Raw genomic sequence first — 20,279 nt, forward strand, 5'->3', positions numbered from 1 at the left:
GGCAGCATGTCCCCCAGGTGCTCAGCCCCATGGAGGCAAGGCCCCCAGATGCTTAGCCCCATGGCAGCAGGGTCCACCCGGTGCTCAGCCTCACCCTGGGTGCCGGGACAGGGTCAGTTCTGGCTTTAGTAGGGGAAACCCAGGGCCCCTGCCTCACTGCTCCCCCTCCCCCTGGTCATCCAGGCCTGAACCCCCCACTGCAGCCAGGGCCGGGGTGCAGCACCTACCTTGGAGGTGCAGAACTGGCCAATGTCTGCATCTGAGAGAGAGATGGGGGGTTAGATTGAATCACATGGGCAGGTCCCACAGTTTCCCACCCTCTTCCCCCTCCAGCCAGACACCCCTAACCTCTCCATCCCTGGGGAGCCCCAGTCCGGGGAGCCCCCAGACTCCCCCACCTATAGCTCCACTGGGGGGTCCTTCCCCCACCAGCGCTCCCCGGCCCTTGCAGCGGCAGGCCCAGCGCTGCACATGGACACGGTGCCCCCGTCAGCCTATGGAGGTGCACTGCCGGGACCCCCAGACGGGGTGGGGGTGGACGGTCACAGTGAGGGAGGGGGCCCCGTCTCCATCAGGCGGGGACAGTGAGAGCTGCCAGATGAAAAGGACCCAGCTCGTGTTGCCCCCCCCCCCCAGCGGCATGGGGGAGCCTGGCAGGCCCTCACAGTGCAGCTGCCCCTCGGTGTGTCCGCCACTGCCAGGGCCCCTGTGACGATCGCCAACACCAGCCGCAGCGTCATGGCCAGGGCCTCCCGTGCCCGGCTGCCTGTGCAGGACAAACACAGCCGGCTCAGCGCATGCCACCCCCGACACCCTGCCCTGCCACCCACTGCACCCCTGCAGCATGGCCCAGCCCGCACCCAAGCTCGGCCAGGGGATCAGAGGGCCGTGGGACGGGGGAGCAGGCTGCAGAGGGGACCCAGCTGTCAGGGACATCGGAACCCTCCCGCGCAGTTCGGTTGTGCCCCCAAAATCCCCCCGCCCTGATCCCTGCTGCAAGGGAAGCCCAGGGGCACCGTGCCAGGGGGACTCCTCCCCGGGGCCCACCTACCTGGGTCTTCGCCAGGACGACACAACTGGAAGAAAGAGGGAGAACGTCACTAGGAACCGCGCAGGCCCCTCCTGCCCCCACCACGCTGCGGCTGTGCTGGCACCCGCTGCCAGACGACCTCCATCTAGGCAGGGGCTGGCCAGCGCCCAGAGGGCTCCGATATGCACCCTGAGCCCCCGCCCTTCTGTCTGTCCCCATTATCCCTGGGCTCCGGGCGTTGCACCGTGGCTGCAGAGGGATGAGGAGTAACGGTAGTTTGAACTAGGAAGCCTAGTTCGAAGTACCTAGTTCGTGCCCCGTGTAGCCGCGCTGCACAGGGTTCGAACCAGCGGGGTTTTAAAAATGGCGGCTCCCCGCTTATGCAAATGAAGCCCGGGAAATTCAAATCGAACTAGGAGGGTAGTGTAGACATACCCTCAGAGGCTTGACCTGAGCCAGCTGGGCTCACCACTAGAGGGCAACACCAGCACACGCAATGGGATGGGGGGTTAGCCTCCCACTGCACAGAGGGCCATGGGGCCTAGCAGTTAGCGCAGGAGGGCTGGGAACCAGGTTTCATCCCCAGCTCTGGGAGGGGAGTAAGACCTAGTGGTTAGAGTGGGGGGTGGCTGCCAGGATGTCTGGGTTCTATCCCTGGCTCTGGCAGTGGCCGTGTTGTGCAGGGACTTTGCACCTGTTTCCTCCCCCATCCTGGGTCATCGGCAGGGATTAGCCCTCCCCAGGCCAGGACAGACCCTCAGGGAGCTCGGGGGCTGAGAACAGCCCTAGTGCTGGATGCGGGTACCTGGGCTGGCGGCGACGGCTCCGTCCTGGGCACCTGCAGCAAAAGGAACGGTCACAGTAAAGGGAGGAGGGGGCCAGAGGGGCCAGGGCTGCAACTGGCTCTGGGAAGGAGCCAGACACCAGCAGAGGGTGTGAAGGGAATCCCTGAACTCCAGCCCCTGCCCCCTTCTATCCTGCCCCCTTCCAGCTGCGCAGAGACCTGGGCAAGAACAAGGGCCAGCAAGCAACCTGCCTGCTGGCTAGCTGGGCGGCCCATAATGCCAGCCCGCCCCTCCCCTAATCCCAGCCCCCCAGCTGGGCACCAGACCGCTCCTCTAATCCCAGCCCCCCAGCTGGGCACCAGACCGCTCCTCTAATCCCAGCCCCCCAGCTGGGCACCAGACCGCTCCTCTAATCCCAGCCCCCCAGCTGGGCACCAGACCGCTCCTCTAATCCCAGCCCCCCGCTGGGCACCAGACCGCTCCTCTAATCCCAGCCCCCCAGCTGGGTACCAGACCGCTCCCCTAATCCCAGCCCCCCAGCTGGGCACCAGACCGCTCCTCTAATCCCAGCCCCCCAGCTGGGTACCAGACCGCTCCTCTAATCCCAGCCCCCCAGCTGGGCACCAGACCGCTCCTCTAATCCCAGTCCCCCAGCTGGGTACCAGACCGCTCCTCTAATCCCAGCCCCCCAGCTGGGCACCAGACCGCTCCTCTAATCCCAGCCCCCCGCTGGGCACCAGACCGCTCCTCTAATCCCAGCCCCCCAGCTGGGCACCAGACCGCTCCTCTAATCCCAGCCCCCAAGCCACTGGCAGCACCAGTCATGAGCAGAGTTTGGGAAGGGCCCGCAGAGCCCCTGGCCCTGCTTGTGAAAACCCAGCCAGCCCAGGCTGTCACTATCCTGCTGGGCTCTCTGGCACCTTGGGGTGCTCCAGGAACCGGGGCTGTTCTGGGCTGTGCCGGCCCAGCCAGCTCCCCTAGACACAGTGATGGGGGGCAGGGAGTCCCTGCCCTGCAGGAGGGGTGTGACGGGGGCTGCTGCCCACACATGCCAGCTGCCCCGGAGCCCCTTCTGTTCAGCACAGCCCCTGGTTCCTGCCCCAGCAGTGGGGTCCGGCTGCTCTGGGTGGGGCAGGTCTGGGCCTCAGGGCCTCACCGGTCACACGCAGCGTCCTGGAGAGGCTCAGGTTGGAATTCAGCAGCTCCTTATTGTCACTCCTGTGCTGGTACCAGCAGGAGAAATTCCCAGCGTCCCCCGGGCCGGAGACGCGACGGGTGAGGTGGTAGGTGAATGGCCCGGGGGTGAACACTTGGCTGGCAGCCTCCCGCCCGTCCTTGCAGAAGATAAAGCGGGTCACAGGGGACGCTCCAGGGACCAGACACCTCATGGTAACAATGGCCCCAGGGACGCGTTCAGAGAGAGCAGGGGAGCCGGCAGGCACCCTGAGGGGAGACGTGGGAGAGAGAGCCCAGCCGGGGAGCCGCAGAGAGACTAGAGTCAGTCTAGTATCGCGTGTACAGCTGGGGGAGAGCTAAGTTCCCCGCAAGCTGTTCTCATCGCTCAGCCATCACCACCACTGCCCTGCCTGTGTCCTGCTCCTCATCCCCGCCCCCACTCTTGTCCCCTGTTCTCCTCCATCTCCTCCCCTTTCCCTTCTCCTGCCCCTCCCCATTTCTACCCGCCCTGCCCTGCCCATCCCCGTCCTCTCCCTACCCCCCCCCCGTCTGTCTCCCTCTTATGTGAGGGCTTTGCTGGAAACGCCCCCCCCCCCCACCCAAGCCAGGGAGATCTCCCCTCCAGGAACAATTCACCCCCCGCATCTCGCTCCCTCCACTCCACAGTATTTCCTCCATTCCCCACAGTTGAAAATTGAGCTCCCCCATCCCCTCAGGTGACAGTCGGGCTCCCCCATACGCAGCTGCCTAGGTAGGCGCCTCCCCAGCCAGAGCCTGCCCCTGGCGCCCACGTCCCCTCCCCGCCTGCCTGTCCCAGGCGACCATCTGAACCTGCGTCCCCCATTCCCTCAGATCACAGCTCCCTCCCTGACCCTGCACCCCCCGACACCCCTCGCCCAGGCCAGACTCCTCTCTGGCACCCACACCCCTCCCCCAAACCCTCTGCTCCCCCTTCACCCAGATCACAGCTCCCTCCCAGACCTGCACCCCCTAGAGCCCCTCCCCCAGGCCAGACTCCTCTCCTGCGCCCATACCCCCTCCTGGACCCTGCACCCCTATCCACCGCCCCAGATCATACCCCCCCCCTGCACCCAGGCTCCTCCCCTAAGCTCCCTTCTGCACCCAACCGCCCCTTTCCAGACCCCAAAGCCCTCGGTAGAAATGTGGCCCTTGATCAGTTGCCAAAATGGCCCCCCCATTACAAATTATTGACCAAGCCTGATCCAAATGTTTTTTGAAACATTGTTTAATGAGAATGTAAATACAATTCAATACAATTGGGAGGGTTGGGGGGAGGGGGACGCAGCTGCTGGCTCCTCAGCTCTTGCTGCTCTCACTGGGTGTCTTCCTGCTGCAAGGGAAGCAGAATCCGTCACATTCATCCCTGGGGACTCAGGGGAACTGGCCCCCCAGCATTTCCACCCTCCTCCCCCCTGCTCTCTGGTCACCCCCCGTCAGGCCCGCAGGGTGAGCTCCTGACCCCCCCCCCCCCCCCCGCAGAGCTCCTGACACCTCGGCCCCCTCCCGCCTCCTAGGACAGTTTCTGTGTTCAGAGCCTCCCCCACCCCCAAGGACGCTCGCAGGGGCAGGAGGGATTCTGCCAGCAGGGACGTGGGGTGGGGGCAGCCTGAGGAAAGGGGCGGGGGACTCCCTGAGGGGATGGGAAGGAGACCCTGGCCCTGCCCCACTCTCCTGATCTGCTCCGGCTGCTCACCATGTATTCCAGGAGCTGATGGGCCTGCCCATGCAGGGCGTGGGCCAGGACCAGCCCGGCCTGGCTGGGGCGCCGCAGGGGGGAGCGGGCAGCGAGCAGAGCCTTGTCCAAAAAGCAGTTCTCCTGCTCTGCTGTGAAGAGCTGCCCAAAGACCTGGAATCAAGAGCACAGGAGGTTTCAGCTGACGGCCCAGAGCCCGGCCCCAACTCCTGGGGCTAAAACAGCTTCCTCCTCCCCCAAACTCCCTTCCAGACCCTGCACCCAGACGCTCTCCTCACCCGGCACCCCAACCCCTGCCCCAGGTCACAGCTTCCTCCTGCCCCCAAGACCCTCCTACCCCCACGAGGGCCCCAGCCAGCCCCACCCCCGAGCCCTGCCCTGCCCTGGCAGCGCGTCCTTACCTCTCCCACCCGCACGCTGTTGCTGTGAGCCAGGACCCATCTTTCTTTGTAGTAGTGTCTGCACCACAGGTCCTCTGCCTGGTGGATGTTGAGGCCTGCAAGAGACACAACAGGGTCATTCTGCTGGCAGGTCTGAGCCCTTCCCCTCCCACGGGTCCCTGCAGGCATCCCTGGGCAAATGGAGGGGCACAGGGGGCAGAAGGGGAACACAGAGGGACGCATCCCCCCTTGGGCCAGTCTGGGGGAAAAGGGCTGGGTCCCCTCCCCCCGCCGCCGGCACCCTCAGGGTGTCCCTGGGGCCCAGGTCCCGGCTGGGTTCCTTACCCCTGTGGTGCAGGAGGAGTTGATACAGGCTGTGCACCCCCTCCCGGGCCAGCCGGCTGACGTCTTCGGATGGGTCCGAAATAAAAAGGCCCAGCTGGGCCACGTGGTGACCCATCCTCGGCCAGTCGGCGGAGTTCTGAGGGGAGAGAAGAGGGGGGGTCCCTCAGCATCCTGGGGCTGCACGTCCCATGCAAACGGCCGCCGAGGCGGGTCTGAGCTCGGGGGACGGACAGAGACACCTCCCGGGGCGGGGCGGGGCCGGCCTTGCGAGGAGACAACCCTGAGCAATGGCCCCGACTGAAGGGTCACTCCGGGGGTGGAACAAGGGGATCCACTGACGGCCACTCCCCAGTCCCCAGGCCCAGTCCCTCAAGAGCCCCCCTGAAGGGCCCAGGGTCGCCCCTCCCCGGGGAAAGGAGAACGCGGCCCATTCCCGGCCCATTCCCGGCCCATTCCCGGCCCTGCCTCTGCCTCCCGGGGACGCTCCCAGCCCCGCGCCCTGCAGCCCCAGACCCCCCGGCTCCGAGGTCACTTACGTCAAACCCTGGGAGGGTGGTGGCGACTCCCAGCAGGGCCGTGGTGCTGCCAAGGGCCCTGGCTCGCTCCTGGGGCAGGCGGGACTCCAGCCACGGGCTCAGGTGCTGGGGGGGAAAGAGGCAGGTCAGGACCCGTAGGGAGGCGCCAGTTCTGGGCAGAGCCTGGGGCTCCTCTCGGACTGTGCCCCCCCCAGCCACTGACACTGCTCCTCTCTCGGCCCCCCGAGGAAGCAGGGACAATGGCCCCGTCCCCCCCACGGGGCTCACCTCCATTATGAGCTGCAGCCGGGCCGTGTCTGGGGACTCGGCGAGGAGGCTCGCCAGTAGGGCCTGGAGGTCGTAGGGAAGGGCCCGGATGAACTGCTGCAAGACAAGGGGGAGCCCTGGGTCAGAGGGGGGTTGGGGAATCCAGGCCACCCACTGGCTCCGGGGTGCAGCCTTGAGCAGGGTCTGAGCCGCCTCGCAGAGCAGGGAGGAGCCCAGGCTGGGCATGGAAGGGACGGGCCCCCCGGGAGAGCAACGGGAACCCTGGAGGGAAGGATCCAAACCTGCAGCTTCTTCCCTCCCTCTGCCCCCCCCCCCCTCCTCTCTGGAGCTCCAGCCCAGCCCGGGAGCAGGGCCCGGAGGGACGTACCTGTGTGTGGATGGGCTCCTGCTGCCAGTCCCCAGACACAGTCTGTCCCACGGCCGCCGTCAGCAGGGGGCTCAGGAGCTGGGCCCGCAGGGGAGGCTGCAAGGTGCTGGCAGGAGAGAGGGGCAGAGGCTGTTAATTCAGCAGCAGGAGACAGAGACTTTCCCACTCCCTGGCCAGGGGATCTGCTCTGGGGGGAGTCGGCGGGGGGGGGGGGGTCGGTACCTGAGGCTGCAGGCGGCGTTGAGGCAGTCGGCCAAGACCCGCGGGGGGGGCGAGTCCTCCATGATCTCCTGGGAGACCCAAGGAGACAAAGGGGCGTGTGAGGCTGGGCCCCCAAGAGACGCTCACACGGCCAGCGCCCCCACCCAGCAGGATCCAACCCCACTGCCTCCCGCTGCCCTGTAGCCCCCCTGCCCGACACAGGGCCCCTCCCAGCACCCCCCTCCCAAACCGGGACCAGCTCAATCCTTGTCCCCAGGCCGTCTCCTGCCCCTCCCTGCCCTGGTGACCAGCCTCTGAACCTCCTCATCCCTGCTCCCCAGGCGCATCCCCAGCAGCCCGCTCGGCTCCCTTCCAGCCCCCCATGGCCCGGGGAGACCCCTCCCTGTCCCGAATCCCCCTTCCTGTCCGGCACCCCAGACCTGCCCCATTTCTGTGTCCCTCCCTCCTCCAGCATCCCCACCCGCCCTCCCCATGTCCACCTCCAGCCCTCCTGGCTCCACCCATCCCGTATCCAGCACCCCCACCCGCCGCCATGGCCCAGGCAGACCCCCGTCCACCCCACGTATCCCCTTCCCTCCTCCCGGCTGCCGCGACTCGCTTACAACGATCCTGGCCATCATGGTGTCCTTGCAGCAGCGCGGCGCCAGGGTGTCCTCGCCCCTTTGGAGGGCGGCGAGGCAGGCGAGGGGGACGGCCAGAAGGAACCGCTGCAGGGCGGCTGGGCTCTGCACCCCAGAGAGAGTCTGTGAGCCTGGGGCCTGCCTGCCCCCCACGGACAGCTGCAGGGCTCAGGTCTCCCAGGAGTGGAGGTGGGAGCTGCCGGTTGTCCAAGCACCCACACTCCCCCCCCAACTGCTGCCTCAGGCTTGTGGGGGCCCAGCTGGTGCATGACAAGAGCCCCCAGCTTGGGGGGTCCAGGTCATGCAGGAGAAGGGGCCCCAGGAGGATCCCCAGGGACAAGCCCCTCCCGGAGGGGGGGGAACGTGCTGGGAAGGGGCCGGACAATCTCGGGTCCCCCCCGTGTGGAGAAGGTTCCTACCGTGTCCCGGGTGTGGAGCTGCTCTTCGATGTCATAGATGGCCCCTTCCTCCACCCGGGAGTCCACCCGCTCCTGGCAGAGCTCCGCCGAGGCGCAGGGGGGCTCTGTGCGGGAGGGAAGGGACCAGGGTGACTCCAGCGGCCAGCAGGGGTCACGCGCCCCCATGTCAGGGACCCAGGGCAGGTTGGGCCCCACACGCCCCTCGCAGGGACCCATCCCCCTGCCACCCTCACATCTGCCAACGCCCTCAGCAGAGCCCCCACCAGGAACAAGAGAGCCAAGCAGCCCCCCCCCATCCATTGCCCTGGCTGCGGGGCAGACACTGGGGCTGCCCCTCCCCGCCCCCCCCCGGGTACTGGGTGAGCCCCTGGGCCCAGCGTGTTCACGGCCCCTCACCTGGGTCAGAGCGGCTGCAGGAGGTGGCCCGGCTGCAGCTGGAGGCCCAGGCGCTGCTGCTGACGGACCTGGACCCACAGCTGCAGGGGCTGGTGCGGGGAGCGACGGGCTGGGGGCTCCCGGAGACTGGCAGGTCCCCGGGGGCCGGGCAGGGCGATGCCCCCTGGTGGTAATGGGGGCTGGGCTCCCGGGGCAGGTGTTTCTCTCCACAGAGGAGGCCCCGGAGCCACCCTACCCGGCTCCCCCGCTGGGCTGGGTCCCGCCTGCCCAGCCGCCTCTGGAGCGAGGTCCGGGGGGGCCTGGCCGGTGGGCGAGTCGCCCCGAGCTGGTGGGATTCAGCTTCCCCGCCCGCGGGGACGGAGAAGCTGCTCCCCACCGGCCCTGGGGCCATCTTCAGGGCTTTCTTGAACCACAGCCGAAAACGTTTGGCCATGCTGGAAATGAGGGGAGCAAAGGGGAGCTTGGGGCGCAGCCTGATGAACGAAATCCAGGGGTTCCAGCTCCCCAGAGCGACTGCCCCCAGCCCCCAAATGGCCCCTTGCTTATCGGTTCGGTCTTGCACAGGCACTGCAAGGACCTGAGGGTATGTCTACACTACCCCGCTAGTTCGAACTAGGAGGGTAATGTAGGCATACCGCACTTGCAAATGAAGCCCGGGATTTGAATTTCCCGGGCTTCATTTGCATAAGCGGGGAGCCGCCATTTTTAAAACCCCGCTCGTTCGAACCCCGTGCAGCGCGGCTACACGGGGCACGAACTAGGTAGTTCGAACTAGGCTTCCTAGTTCAAACTACCGTTACTCCTCATTCCACGAGTCTCCTGCCCATCAACAGCCCCTTCTTGGCCAATCAGGGGAGAATCTAAGGTGTGGGGGGTGGAGCGTTCTCCCCAAAGACACCGGCATAGACTTGTTCCAGCCCCACCTCCCCAGTCCCCACAATGGGGGCTGCATCCCCCACCCCACGGCTCCTGCAAACCACCCCCCGTCCTTCAGCTAGTCTGTTGGGTCCCAAGCTGGGGGAGGCAGCAAGGGAAGGTCACAGAGGAGGCAAGAACAGAGCAGAAATGTGGGGGGATGGAGGAAAAGGGAAACCAACCAGGAGAAAGCCCCAGTGGCGCTAAGGACGCAGCCCAGGTGAGGAATCACCTTCTGGCCCTTGACCGAGGGCTGGGCCTGCCTGGAACCCAGCCGGCCCCGGGCGGGATCCAACCCCTGGGGGCTCTTACCTTCGTCACAAAGGTGTCGGGATGTGGAACTCACAGAACGCGAACGAACCGTGAGGAGGAGACGCACCAGAGCTAAAGCAACCGGGGGTCTCCAAAGTCCCCTGGGCCCGCCCCCCGCTTTTATCAGCCTGAGATGTGGGTCCCTCTGTGAGGTCATCACCTCCCCACCTGCCCTTTGCCTTATATGCTGAGGGCTGCCCAAAGCCCCTGTGAGGTCACCGCCCCCCCCCACCCTGCCAGGCAAATGTCCTGCCTCTGGCCACCCCCCTGGGAAGTTTGAGCCATTACTAGGGGTCCCTCCCCCTCCCTCATAGGCTGCTCCCTGCCCTACACTGCAGGCTTCTTGCACGAGAGCTGTTTCACGCCGGAGTTCTTGCGCAAAAGGTCTCGTGCAAGAGTGCCTCCACCCTGCCATGGGCTTTTGCACAAGAGCGTCCATGGCAGTGTGAACGCTCTCTTGTGCAAGAAAGCTCTGATGGTCATTTTAGCCATAAAAGTGTCTTGCTCAAGAAGCCCCTGGTGCCCGTCCACGCTGCCTTCTTGCACAACAGCTCTTGCACAAAGGGGGCTTAGTCATCGTCGGGAGAGGAATAACTCCTGTGCAAGGAGCCCTGTTCTCTGATGCTTTACTGCAAATTTACTTCTGCAAGAACACACGTAGAGTGTAGACGCGCCACAAGTTTTTTCGCAAGAACACACAAAAACAAGCCATGTGGATGTTTTCTTTTTAGGCAAAAGCCCCTTTTTGCACAAGATCAGTCGGCCTTTTTGCAGAAATAGGGATCTTGTGGGAAAAGGGGGTTTTTTGCACAAAAAGTAAACATCCACATGGCTTGGTTTTGCGCACAAACCCCGAGCACAAAAACGGATCGGCAGAAAATATGCAAATGACATTGCGTGTCATAGAGTCCCTCGTTAGCATATTTGTTGCCAAAAAAACTCGTTGTGTAGACGTAGCCTAGGAGAGAAGCTATCTCAGACACAAAGCCCTTCAGTAAGAGGGCATAGCCCTGGGGCGTGGTAGGAGACGTACGGCAGACATGGGAGGTCACTCTCCTAGCTATTTGGCACGGAGGAGGCCTCAGCTGGAGCACTGTGTCCAGATCTCAGGGCCATGCTTTAGGAGAGAGAGTCCAGAGGGGAACTATGAAAAGGGATTAGGGACGTTAGATATTTACTGAGTAGTCAATTAACCTCATGATTTCTTATCGGTTACTTGACTTTTCGATAGTCCCCAGGGGCCAGCTGTCTCAGTCCTGGCTCGCGCTGGGTGCGGGACCTACCCCCTCTGCGGCTCTGCATTTACAGTGTGTTAGGAGCCAGGCAGGCAGGCAGCCCGGCTCAGTTCCAGTTTGCACCAGGTCCAGAAGCTCAGACCCAGCCCCCAGGCAAGGGCTGCTGCCAGCTTGTGCTGCTGCCTCTGATACAGAGGCAGCAGTACGGAGTGCCAGGAGGGAACTGGTCTAAAAAGCACCTCCCCTTGCGACCTGGCTGCCTGTCATCCCACGCTGCTGCCTCCGTTTTTGGCGAGAGAGAGCCGCCTGTCTTGAGACACCGGTGGGGAGTCGGATTTTCAAAAGGCAGGTCTCTGTCCTTTGTGAGCCTTCCAAAGCGCTTCGGTGGGGGGAGGGGGCAGGAAGGCGGACGACACTCAGGAATTGTAGCACCCAAATCCACGGAGTGTTTCGCCAGCACCTCCTGCAACAGAGCCCAATCCCTGACAGGCTTTTAGGCAAGATAGATCATTTGAAAAAATGACAGACACAGGGTTTTCCGTCACCGCTCTCCCTTTCTTTTATTTCCCTGGGCTAACTGGCTTGTTCCTCTTTGGCTAAGGATGGAAGGGTATGTCTACACTACAATGTTAGTTCGAACTAACGGACGTTAGTTCGAACTAACATTCATAGCCGCTACACTAGCGCTCCGCTAGTTCGAATTTGAATCGAACTAGCGGAGCGCTTAGTTCGAACTAGGAAAACCTCATTTTACGAGGCTTAAGCCTAGTTCGAACTTACTAGTTCGAATTAAGGGCTGTGTAGCCCCTTAATTTGAACGAGTGGGAGGCTAGCCCTCCCCAGGTTTCCCTGGTGGCCACTCTGGCCAACACCAGGGAAACTCTATGCCCCCCTCCCGGCCCCGGACCCCTTAAAGGGGCATGGGCTGGCTACGGTGCCCGTGCCAGGTGCAAGCCTGCTAGCACCCAGCCAGCAGACCCTGCACCTGGCACGGCACAGAGCCACCCACCCGATGTCCCCCAGCCCACCCCCTCTTCCCGGGACCAGGCTGGCGGCTCCCGGAAGCTTGCCCGGGACCGCAAGAGGCGGGTACATTCCTGGGCTAGTGCGGACATCGTGGACCTCGTCCACGATCTCCGCACTAGGCACAGGAAAGTGGCCATCTAGGGCAGGAGAGCTGCCAGCCTGGCCACCCAGGAGCAGGTTTGCATGAAAATCAAGGGGGTCCACTGAGACCCCCGACCCTGAGCCCTGAGCTTACAATGGCCGTCCTGGGTCAGACCAAAGGTCCATCTAGCCCAGTAGCCTGTCTGCCGACAGCGGCCAACCCTAGGGACCGTGGAGGGGATGGACCAAAGACAGTGACCAAGCCATTTGTCTCGTGCCATCCCTCTCCAGCCTTGCACAAACTTTGGGCAGGGACACCACTCCTACCCCCTGGCTAAGACTACTCCATGGACCCAACCTCCATGACTTGATCTCCCTTCCCTTTAAACTCTGTTCTAGTTGTAGCCTTCACAGCCTCCTGCAGCAAGGAGTTCCACCGGTTAACTATTTGCTTTGTCAAGAACAACAACTTTCTCTTACTAGTTTCAAGCCTGCTACCCAGTCCTTTCCTTTGGTGTCCTCTAGTCCTTCTTTATGGGAACTCATGAAGAACTTTTCTGAATGCACCCTCTCCACCCAACCCCTGCTTTTAGAGACCTCTATCCTGTCCCCCCTCCGTCTCCTCTTTTCTAAGCTGAACAGTCCCAGTCTCTGTAGCCTCTCTTCATCTGGGACCTGTTCCCAACCCCTTATCATGTTAGTTGCCCTCCCCTCTCCCAGCCTTAATCTTCCCCTCTCCCACCTCCTTTTCCCAGTCTCCCCCAGTTTTGTTCAATAAAGACAGAGTCAATGTTGGAAGAAACGTTATCTTTATTTTGTACATCAATAAGAAGGGGGGCTAGGGAAGGGTAAGTGGAAGGAGGTGAGGGAGGAATGGGGTACGAGCCCCCGATGGGGAGGACTGGGCTGGCTCTGCAGGCTTCTGGGGGTGGAAGCTCTCCTGCAGCCCCCCGATTACCCCCTCTCCCCAGATGGCAGCCTGCGGCAAGTGCAGCCGGGCTGATGGCTGAGTGGTGTGATGTGCCCAGTGTAGGTACTCCGGGCACTCCAAGCCAGGACTGGTTTTCAAGCGGGGCACCCCTTAGAACTGTCTGTCCGGGGTGGGGGTCGGGACCCTTTAAGCGCAGCCCTCGGCTAGCCTGAGACTGCATCTCCACGCTCTAAGTCCTCCTCTGATGCCCTGCTGGCACTGCTTCCGGCCATCCTTAAGCCCTGTTCAGAGTCCACTCAATGTGGACTTGCTAGTTCGAATTAGCAAAACTAGTTTTTAGTTCTAGACGCGTTAGTTCGAATTAGCTTAGTTCGAACTAGCGCTGTAGTGTAGACATACCCGAAGAGAGGAGCCAGCAGGGGTAGAATGAATTGTGTACCAGGTCCTGGAAACAAGAGCATCTCCTCCAGATCACCCATCCACACCTGAACTGTTTAAAAGCTTGGCTGCCAATAAAGACACCTTAGCTCAGCAAATGCCAAGCCAGGCACCTGTGTTTGGACACGAGGGGTGCACAGGGATGTGAGAACCAGGAAGGCTGATCTGTGAATTCACCCCCAACCGTCCCAGTACAAGACAGACGCTTGCGCCAACCAGCAGGGGTCACTGCTCCTCCGGTTTGGCTTGGACAAAGGTGCCCATCTGTTTGGTGTTCGCGTCTCGGAGCTGCGCCAGCTGCCTCTGGCCACGGCGGAGCAGATACTCGATGTGCATCACGTCGGCCCGGGGGATGCTGGCGTTCTTCCGGAACTCGGCCTGGATGCGAGGCAGGAATCCCGGCTTCTCCCGGCCGGTGCGCAGGAACTGCCTGTATAGGCTCAGGACGTGCTTCTGCAGCTTGCTATGCCGGGCCATGGTGCGCCTGGGGAGCCCTCCCAGGCCACGGGGGGCCAGCGCCACGAGGCAGGGGCTGGAAGTGAACAGAGGCGGAGATGTTAGAGCAGCATCTCATTCCCAGACGCGCCTGTGCGGGCATTTCCATGCACTTTTCACCCCCACCTGCTAGGGTTACCAGATGGTTTAAAAAAAATACCGAACAGCAGGGGCCGGGGGGGGGTGGGACTGGCTGGAAGAGAGGGGGTGGGGGGGAACCGGCCGCCGGGAAGCGGGGCTGGCTGGGAGGGGGCTGGAGGGAGCGGGGCTGGCCGGGGGGCAACCAGCCGTCGGGAAGCGGGTCTAGTTGGGTTGAGGACCAAGAGGTGGGGGAACCGGCCGGCAGCGCTGCAGAGATGTACCAGAGCCTGGGTCGGATTCATCTTTGGTGGGCCCTGGCTCCTAGACCATAGACACACTCCCCCCCCACCCCCCCAGAGGCCCTAGGGAAAATGGCACCCCGGCCCTGTGGACATGGTGCCCTCTCTGTTTCCCTTGGCCCCGTAGGCACTAAGCTCCACTCCTGCCGCCCAACTCCTACAAGGCCCGACGGATTTCTCTGTGGCCCCCGACCCAAAAAAGGATCCCCCCAGCCCTGTGTTAGGGGATACGAGGGAGTCTGGCTGGGACGTAAGTGCAAATAACTCTGCTCTTAGCAGCTCTGAACCGATGGGCTCTGCCCTGTGCCCCAACCAAGAACCCTAACATAAGAACGGCAGTACTGGGTAGCCTGTCTGCTGACAGTGGCCAGCACCAGGTGCCCCAAAGAGGGTTGACCAAAGACAATGATCAAGCGATTTGTCTCCTGCCATCCTTCTCCAGCCTTCCACAAACAGAGGCCAGGGACACTATTTCTATCTCTTGGCTAATGGCCTTTTATGGACCTAACCTCCGTGAAATTATCTAGCTTCTCTTTAAATCCTGTTATAGTTCTAGCCTTCACAGTCTCCTCTGGCAAGGAGTTCCACAGGTTGACTACACCCTGTGTGAAGAAGAACTTTCTTTTATTAGTTTTAAACCTGCTACCCATTAACTTCATTTGGTGTCCTCTAGTTCTTCTATTATGGGAACTAATAAATCACTTTTCTTGATTCACCCTCTCCACACCACTCATGTTTTTATAGACCTCTATCATATCCCCCCTCAATCTCCTCTTTTCTAAACTGAAAAGTCCCATCGCTTTAACCTCTCTTCATATGGGACCCGTTTCAAACCCCTAATCATGTTAGTTGCCCTTTTCTGAACCCTTTCCAAGGCCAAAATATCTGTTTTGAGGTGAGGAGACCACATCTGTACACAGTATTCAAGATGTTGGTGTCCCATAGTTTTATACAGGGGCACCCTGAGTTACCAACCCACATGACACTGCCCATTAAAAACCCACCAGGACTTACCCAGCGTTTATATGCAGAGGTCCCGCACCAGCGGCAGTCTGCACTGGACAGGAAACCATCCGCCCAGCACGCGCGGGAAATCACAGGAACCCAGCCTGGACGGTCCGATGCCCCAGCCCTGACAGAAGAAAATCAAGGTGTGCTTGAAGTGCCACGCCCACCATCCCTTGGTCCTCTGGGGCATTCGGCACATCCTGCTGGGTGAAAGGGCCGGTCACAGCTCCAGGGTCTGTCACACTTCAGGGCCTTTGCCAGCTCCTATTCACCGGGGTCAGGCAGATAATCGCCCCGAGCTTTCCCAGCACTTTTCAGCATCAGCTCTCAAAGGGGGGCAGCGTGACCCCCATGGGAGCAGGGGAATGTAAAAGAAGGAATGGGGCAGGGCGGGGCAGGCAGCCAACGGCTTCTCCTAATTCAGTGGTCCCCAACCATTTGAGGTTTCCCGGCGCCAAGGGGCGTGGCCGTTTGCCCGCAGGGCGCCCTGGCGCGGGGACCCCCATTGTGCACCTGGGGGCGGGAACCCCCCCATAGCCACATTCCCGGGCGGGGACCCCCCATAGCCACATTGCCGGGCGGGGCCCCCCCATAGCCGCATTCCCAGGGCCGCCCCCCCCCCCCCCACAAGCACCGCACGCCCAGGGCCGGGCCCCCCGCCAAGCGCCGCGCGCCCGGGACCGGCGCTCTCCCCCAAGCACCGCGCGCCCGGGGCCGGCGCACCCTGCAAGCGCCACGCGCCCGGGGCCTGCGCTCCCCCCATGCACCACGTGGCCATAGCGCGGGCAGCCAATCCGCGGCGCCCCCGGGGCCGGCGCTCACCGTGCACCATGCGCCCGGGGCCAGCTCCGGCACCGCACATGTGCCACGTGCCCGGGGCCAGGCCAGCCCTGAGCACTTGGCGGGCGCATACAAATGCGGGCACCGTGTTGGGGACCACTGTCCTAATGTTAGCAGTGGGGACACCAAGTTCGGAAGTGAACGGTTAACCAGTAAGCCGGTTATGGTTAACCAGTGGGGGCTGGAGCAGCCCTCCACCAGCCATAGGCACAGGGCACTCTGGCACACCACGGGTAGGGTTGCTCAGCAGTCACAGCAGTGTGCCACGGGGGTAGGTGCTGGGGCTGCTCCAAGTCCATCTTTAACACGCAGGGGGACCACTCGCCCTACGTGTCCCATTTAATCGGTTAACTGGTTCAACGTATTGTTTAACTGGTTAGCTAATTAAATGAGATTTTACATCCCTGGCACCAAGGTGGCTAAAAGTAGGGTTGAACTGGGACTAGAAATTCCAGGATTTTGACTTTTTTTTCCTGATCACACCCAGTTCTGCAAATAAATTCACATTTTGTTTAGATTTTGACTTTTTAAAAATTTATTACAGTGGATTACGGAAGATAAACTTTAAAGAGACCAAACAAAGAGTCATTTCAGGAATGGAAAACTACATTTTAATGTTCTGAAATGGTGGAGTTTTCCCCTTCCAAACAAAAGGTCACTAAAATCAGCGTTTTCCAATGGAAAAACATCCCCTCAGAAAACTTCCTTCCAGCTCTAGTTAAAATGGCCGTATTTTGAAGTGTATAATCAACCTCTGGAACTCACTGCAAAAGGATATTAATGCTGGTGAAGGAAAGGGGAGGGAATCATAGAATCATAGAGCTGGAGGAGACCTCAGAAGGTCATCAAATCCAGCCCCCTGCTCTAGGCAGGACCAATCCCAACTAAATCAACCCGGCCAGGGCTTTGTCAAGCTGAGACTTAAACACCCGCTGTGTACAGCCTGTCTGATCCCTTCTGGGGAAGCATGGGTGGGAAGAAAGAATTAGACAGGGTTAGACAAACCCATAGGTCTTGGTTGACTTCGTCCTGCTTCAGGGCAGGGCACTAAACTTGGGGACTACTCTAGTCAGACCAACATTTCAATCAATCTTGTCAAGAAACAGGCAAAAAAAAAACCCCAACCCAAACCAGGGAGAAACACGTTCCTTGGTTTGTAAACACAGACACAGAGAACAGCTCCTTCCGTTAGGGGGGGTGGGAATAAAGAAAATAATCCCTCGCCCCCTCCCCTTCCTATTTGGTCCTAAAGGATGAAGATTTGTGCAGGCTGCGGGGGCAGGACTGATACTCAGGGAACGGGGAGCATGGGGGAGAAGGGGGCAGCTTGCTTACAATCCAGGGGCAACCCCGTGTCTCGGGGCTGGCCCAGCACAGGAAGGATTTCTGCAGCGCAGGGGGACACGAGGTGAAACAAGCAGCAACTCGGTCGATTGGGGCTTGTTATTGTAGGGTCGCATTGAAGCAGACACTGGCACCAGCGTCGCCTCCAAGAGCGAGGGGAGCGCGCGGCCTGGTAACCCCGGACGGATCCGGAACCCCCTGCGCTGCGGGGCCAGGAGTCACCGCCCCCCGCCCCTCACCTCCGCCTCCTGCCTGCTCGCAGCCCCCGGGCCCGCGGCAGCAGCTGTGCCAGCCGGCTCCGAATGTTGAAACACCAGCAACATTAGCCCTCGCTTCCCATTGGCTGGAGGGCCCCAGGGGCAGGCGCAGGGAAGGGGAAGCTCTGCCCTTCGAGGGCCACGTGGGCCGGCAGTGGAAGTTGCAAGTTGCTAGTCAGCTGGAGGAGAGAGGGGCCCGGCCCGGCCCGGCCTGCGCACGTGGCTTTCACCGCAGCGCTCACCTGCCCTCACGCCCCACGCTCCTGCTTTTCCCTCCCTGCGTTGTTCGACACAACCCTCACCCAGGCATCCACCCAGTTCACCCCGATTCTCACCCCGTTTTAAACTTGTTCCTAAGAAACCCCGATCGGTTCCTGGGAAATTCCAAACAACTCTTATCAGTGGTGCCCGTTACATACCAGCTGGGTTTTCCCTGTGATATTTACATACCCCCTGCCTCCTTTCCCCCCCCTCCCATTTTTTCCTCCCCTGTTCATTTTGGTTCTGGACATACAACACTCCAGTCATCTGAAGAAGTGGGCTATGCCCAGGAAAGCTCATGATCCCATCGACACGGTTTGTTAATCTTTAAGGTGACTATATGTTGTGTTTTAAGTTTTTCCTGTTACAGACTCACTCAGCTACCCCTCTGAAACTCGTGGGCTCTGTCTACACTGCAGGCTTCTTGCACAAGAACTGTTTTGCAGAAGAGTTCTTGTGCAAAAGGTCTTCCATACGAGCGTGTCCACACTGCCGTGTGCTTTTGTGGAAGAGATGTGCTTTTGCACAAGAGCATCCATGGCAGTGTCGACACTCTCTTGCACAAGAAAGCTCTGATGGCCATTTTAGCCGTAGGGGTTTTTTGTGCAAGAAATTCATGTTGCCTGTCTACACTGCCGCCTTCTGGAAGAGCTCTTGTGCAAGAGGGCTTATTCCTCGTAGGGAGAGGAATAACTCTTCCGGAAGAAGCCCTGTTTGCTGATGCTGTACTGTAATACTTGTGCAAAAACACGCATGCAGTGCAGACGCTCTGCAAGTTTTTGCGAAAGAACAGCTGTTCTTGTGCAAAAAGCCTGCAGTGTAGACATAGCCTTAGAGGGGCAACCCCAACAGTCATTACTAACAAGGAGTCCTGTGGCACCTTGAAGATTTATTTGGGCATCAGCTGTTGCGGAGGAAAAGCAGGTGCAAGTGTTTTTACCCCTGGAAGCGGATGCCCAAATACACGTGTTAGTCTTTAAGGTGCCCCAGGGTGCCTCTGTTTAAACAAGTGGAAGAGAAGGGCCTGTGTGCACCTCATAGGATGCCAGGCTAGACTGAAGATCACAATGGCCCTCTCTGGCCTGGAAGTTAATGAATGGTTGCATCTGGTCCATCTGCATCTTTATGCTTGCATTAACTAACTGGGGGTATGTCTACACTACCCCGCTAGTTCGAACTAGTGGGGTAATGTAGGCATACCGCACTTGCAAATGAAGCCCGGGATTTGAATTTCCCGGGCTTCATATGCATAAGCGGGGAGCCGCCATTTTTAAATCCCCGCTGGTTCGAACCCCGTGCAGCGTGGCTACACGGGGCTCGAACTAAGTAGTTCGGACTAGGTTCCTATTCCGAACTACCGTTACTCCTCGTGAAATGAGGTGTACCGGTAGTTCGGAATAGGAACCTAGTCCGAACTACCTAGTTCGTGCCCCGTGTAGCCACGCTGCACGGGGTTCGAACCAGCGGGGATTTAAAAATGGCGGCTTCCCGCTTATGCAAATGAAGCCCGGGAAATTCAAATCCCGGGCTTCATTTGCAAGTGCGGTATGCCTACATTACCCTCCTAGTTCGAACTAGCGGGGTAGTGTAGACATACCCTCAGGTCCTTGCAGTGCCTGTGCAAGACCGAACCGATAAGCAAGGGGCCATTTGGGGGCTGGGGGCAGTCGCTCTGGGGAGCTGGAACCCCTGGATTTCGCTCTGCAGGCTGCGCCCCAAGCTCCCCTTTGCTCCCCTCATTTGCAGCATGGCCAAACGTTTTCGGCTGTGGTTCAAGAAAGCCCTGAAGATGGCCCCAGGGCCGGTGGGGAGCAGCTTCTCCGTCCCCGCGGGCGGGGAAGCTGGATCCCACCAGCTCGGGGCGACTCGAACTAGCGGGGTAGTGTAGACATACCCTGGGTTATTTGCAGGTGTTGTACTCAGTCCAGCTGTGTAGGAGCGCCTGCTGCTGGAGGAGAACGCAAAAATTCTGTTACCTGGGTTGTAAGTCTGGAGCCTCCTCTACTGCATGAGGTAAAAGCCGCTAAAGTTGCAGAGCCCAGTCACTGTCGCTGGATGTGGTCTCCGTGCCACTGGCTGGGACAGTACAACCCACCCAGTAGGTGTGTGGGTTACATGAGCGCTGTCCTTTGGCCTAGATCCATAAAGCTGCTTGCAGGTGGGTTTTATGTAGCTTTATGTATCTTGGCCAAAGGACGGGAGGCGTGATGGTGAAAGGTACAAAGTGAGGTGCTCAGTTCCCATGGAACGTCAATGGGAGGTAGGAAGGTAACCGCCACTGAAGTGCTCATTGGCGTTCTCACCACGACAAGGCCCTGCTGTAGGTGCAAGAGTCGCGTCTGCACAGTGTCCCCATCTCAGGGCGAACGAGGCTCCTACTCTAAGCTCCCTTCTGCACCCAACCGCCCCGTCCCAGACCCCAAAGCCCTCGGTAGAAATGTGGCCCTTGATCAGTTGCCAAAATGGCCCCCCCATTACAAATTATTGACCAAGCCTGAT

The 20,279-nt window shown here is 60.7% G+C and overlaps 1 protein-coding gene across 1 annotated transcript; it reads right to left on the reverse strand.

The window, feature by feature from the left end:
• Window positions 1-4,220: 4,220 nt before the first annotated feature.
• Window positions 4,221-8,026, reverse strand: LOC142823340 (maestro heat-like repeat-containing protein family member 7). Its single transcript, XM_075914271.1, has 10 exons — window positions 7,862-8,026; window positions 7,425-7,547; window positions 6,823-6,890; window positions 6,601-6,706; window positions 6,234-6,329; window positions 5,967-6,071; window positions 5,431-5,566; window positions 5,107-5,201; window positions 4,706-4,858; window positions 4,221-4,342 (listed from the first exon to the last, which is right to left on the reverse strand). Exons 1-10 carry the CDS (start codon window positions 8,024-8,026, stop codon window positions 4,325-4,327), a joined length of 1,065 nt encoding a protein of 354 aa, XP_075770386.1. The 3' UTR covers window positions 4,221-4,324.
• Window positions 8,027-20,279: the final 12,253 nt, after the last annotated feature.

This window comes from Pelodiscus sinensis, chromosome 33 (genome assembly GCF_049634645.1).
Source record: "Pelodiscus sinensis isolate JC-2024 chromosome 33, ASM4963464v1, whole genome shotgun sequence".
Taxonomy (NCBI): Eukaryota; Metazoa; Chordata; order Testudines; family Trionychidae; genus Pelodiscus; species Pelodiscus sinensis.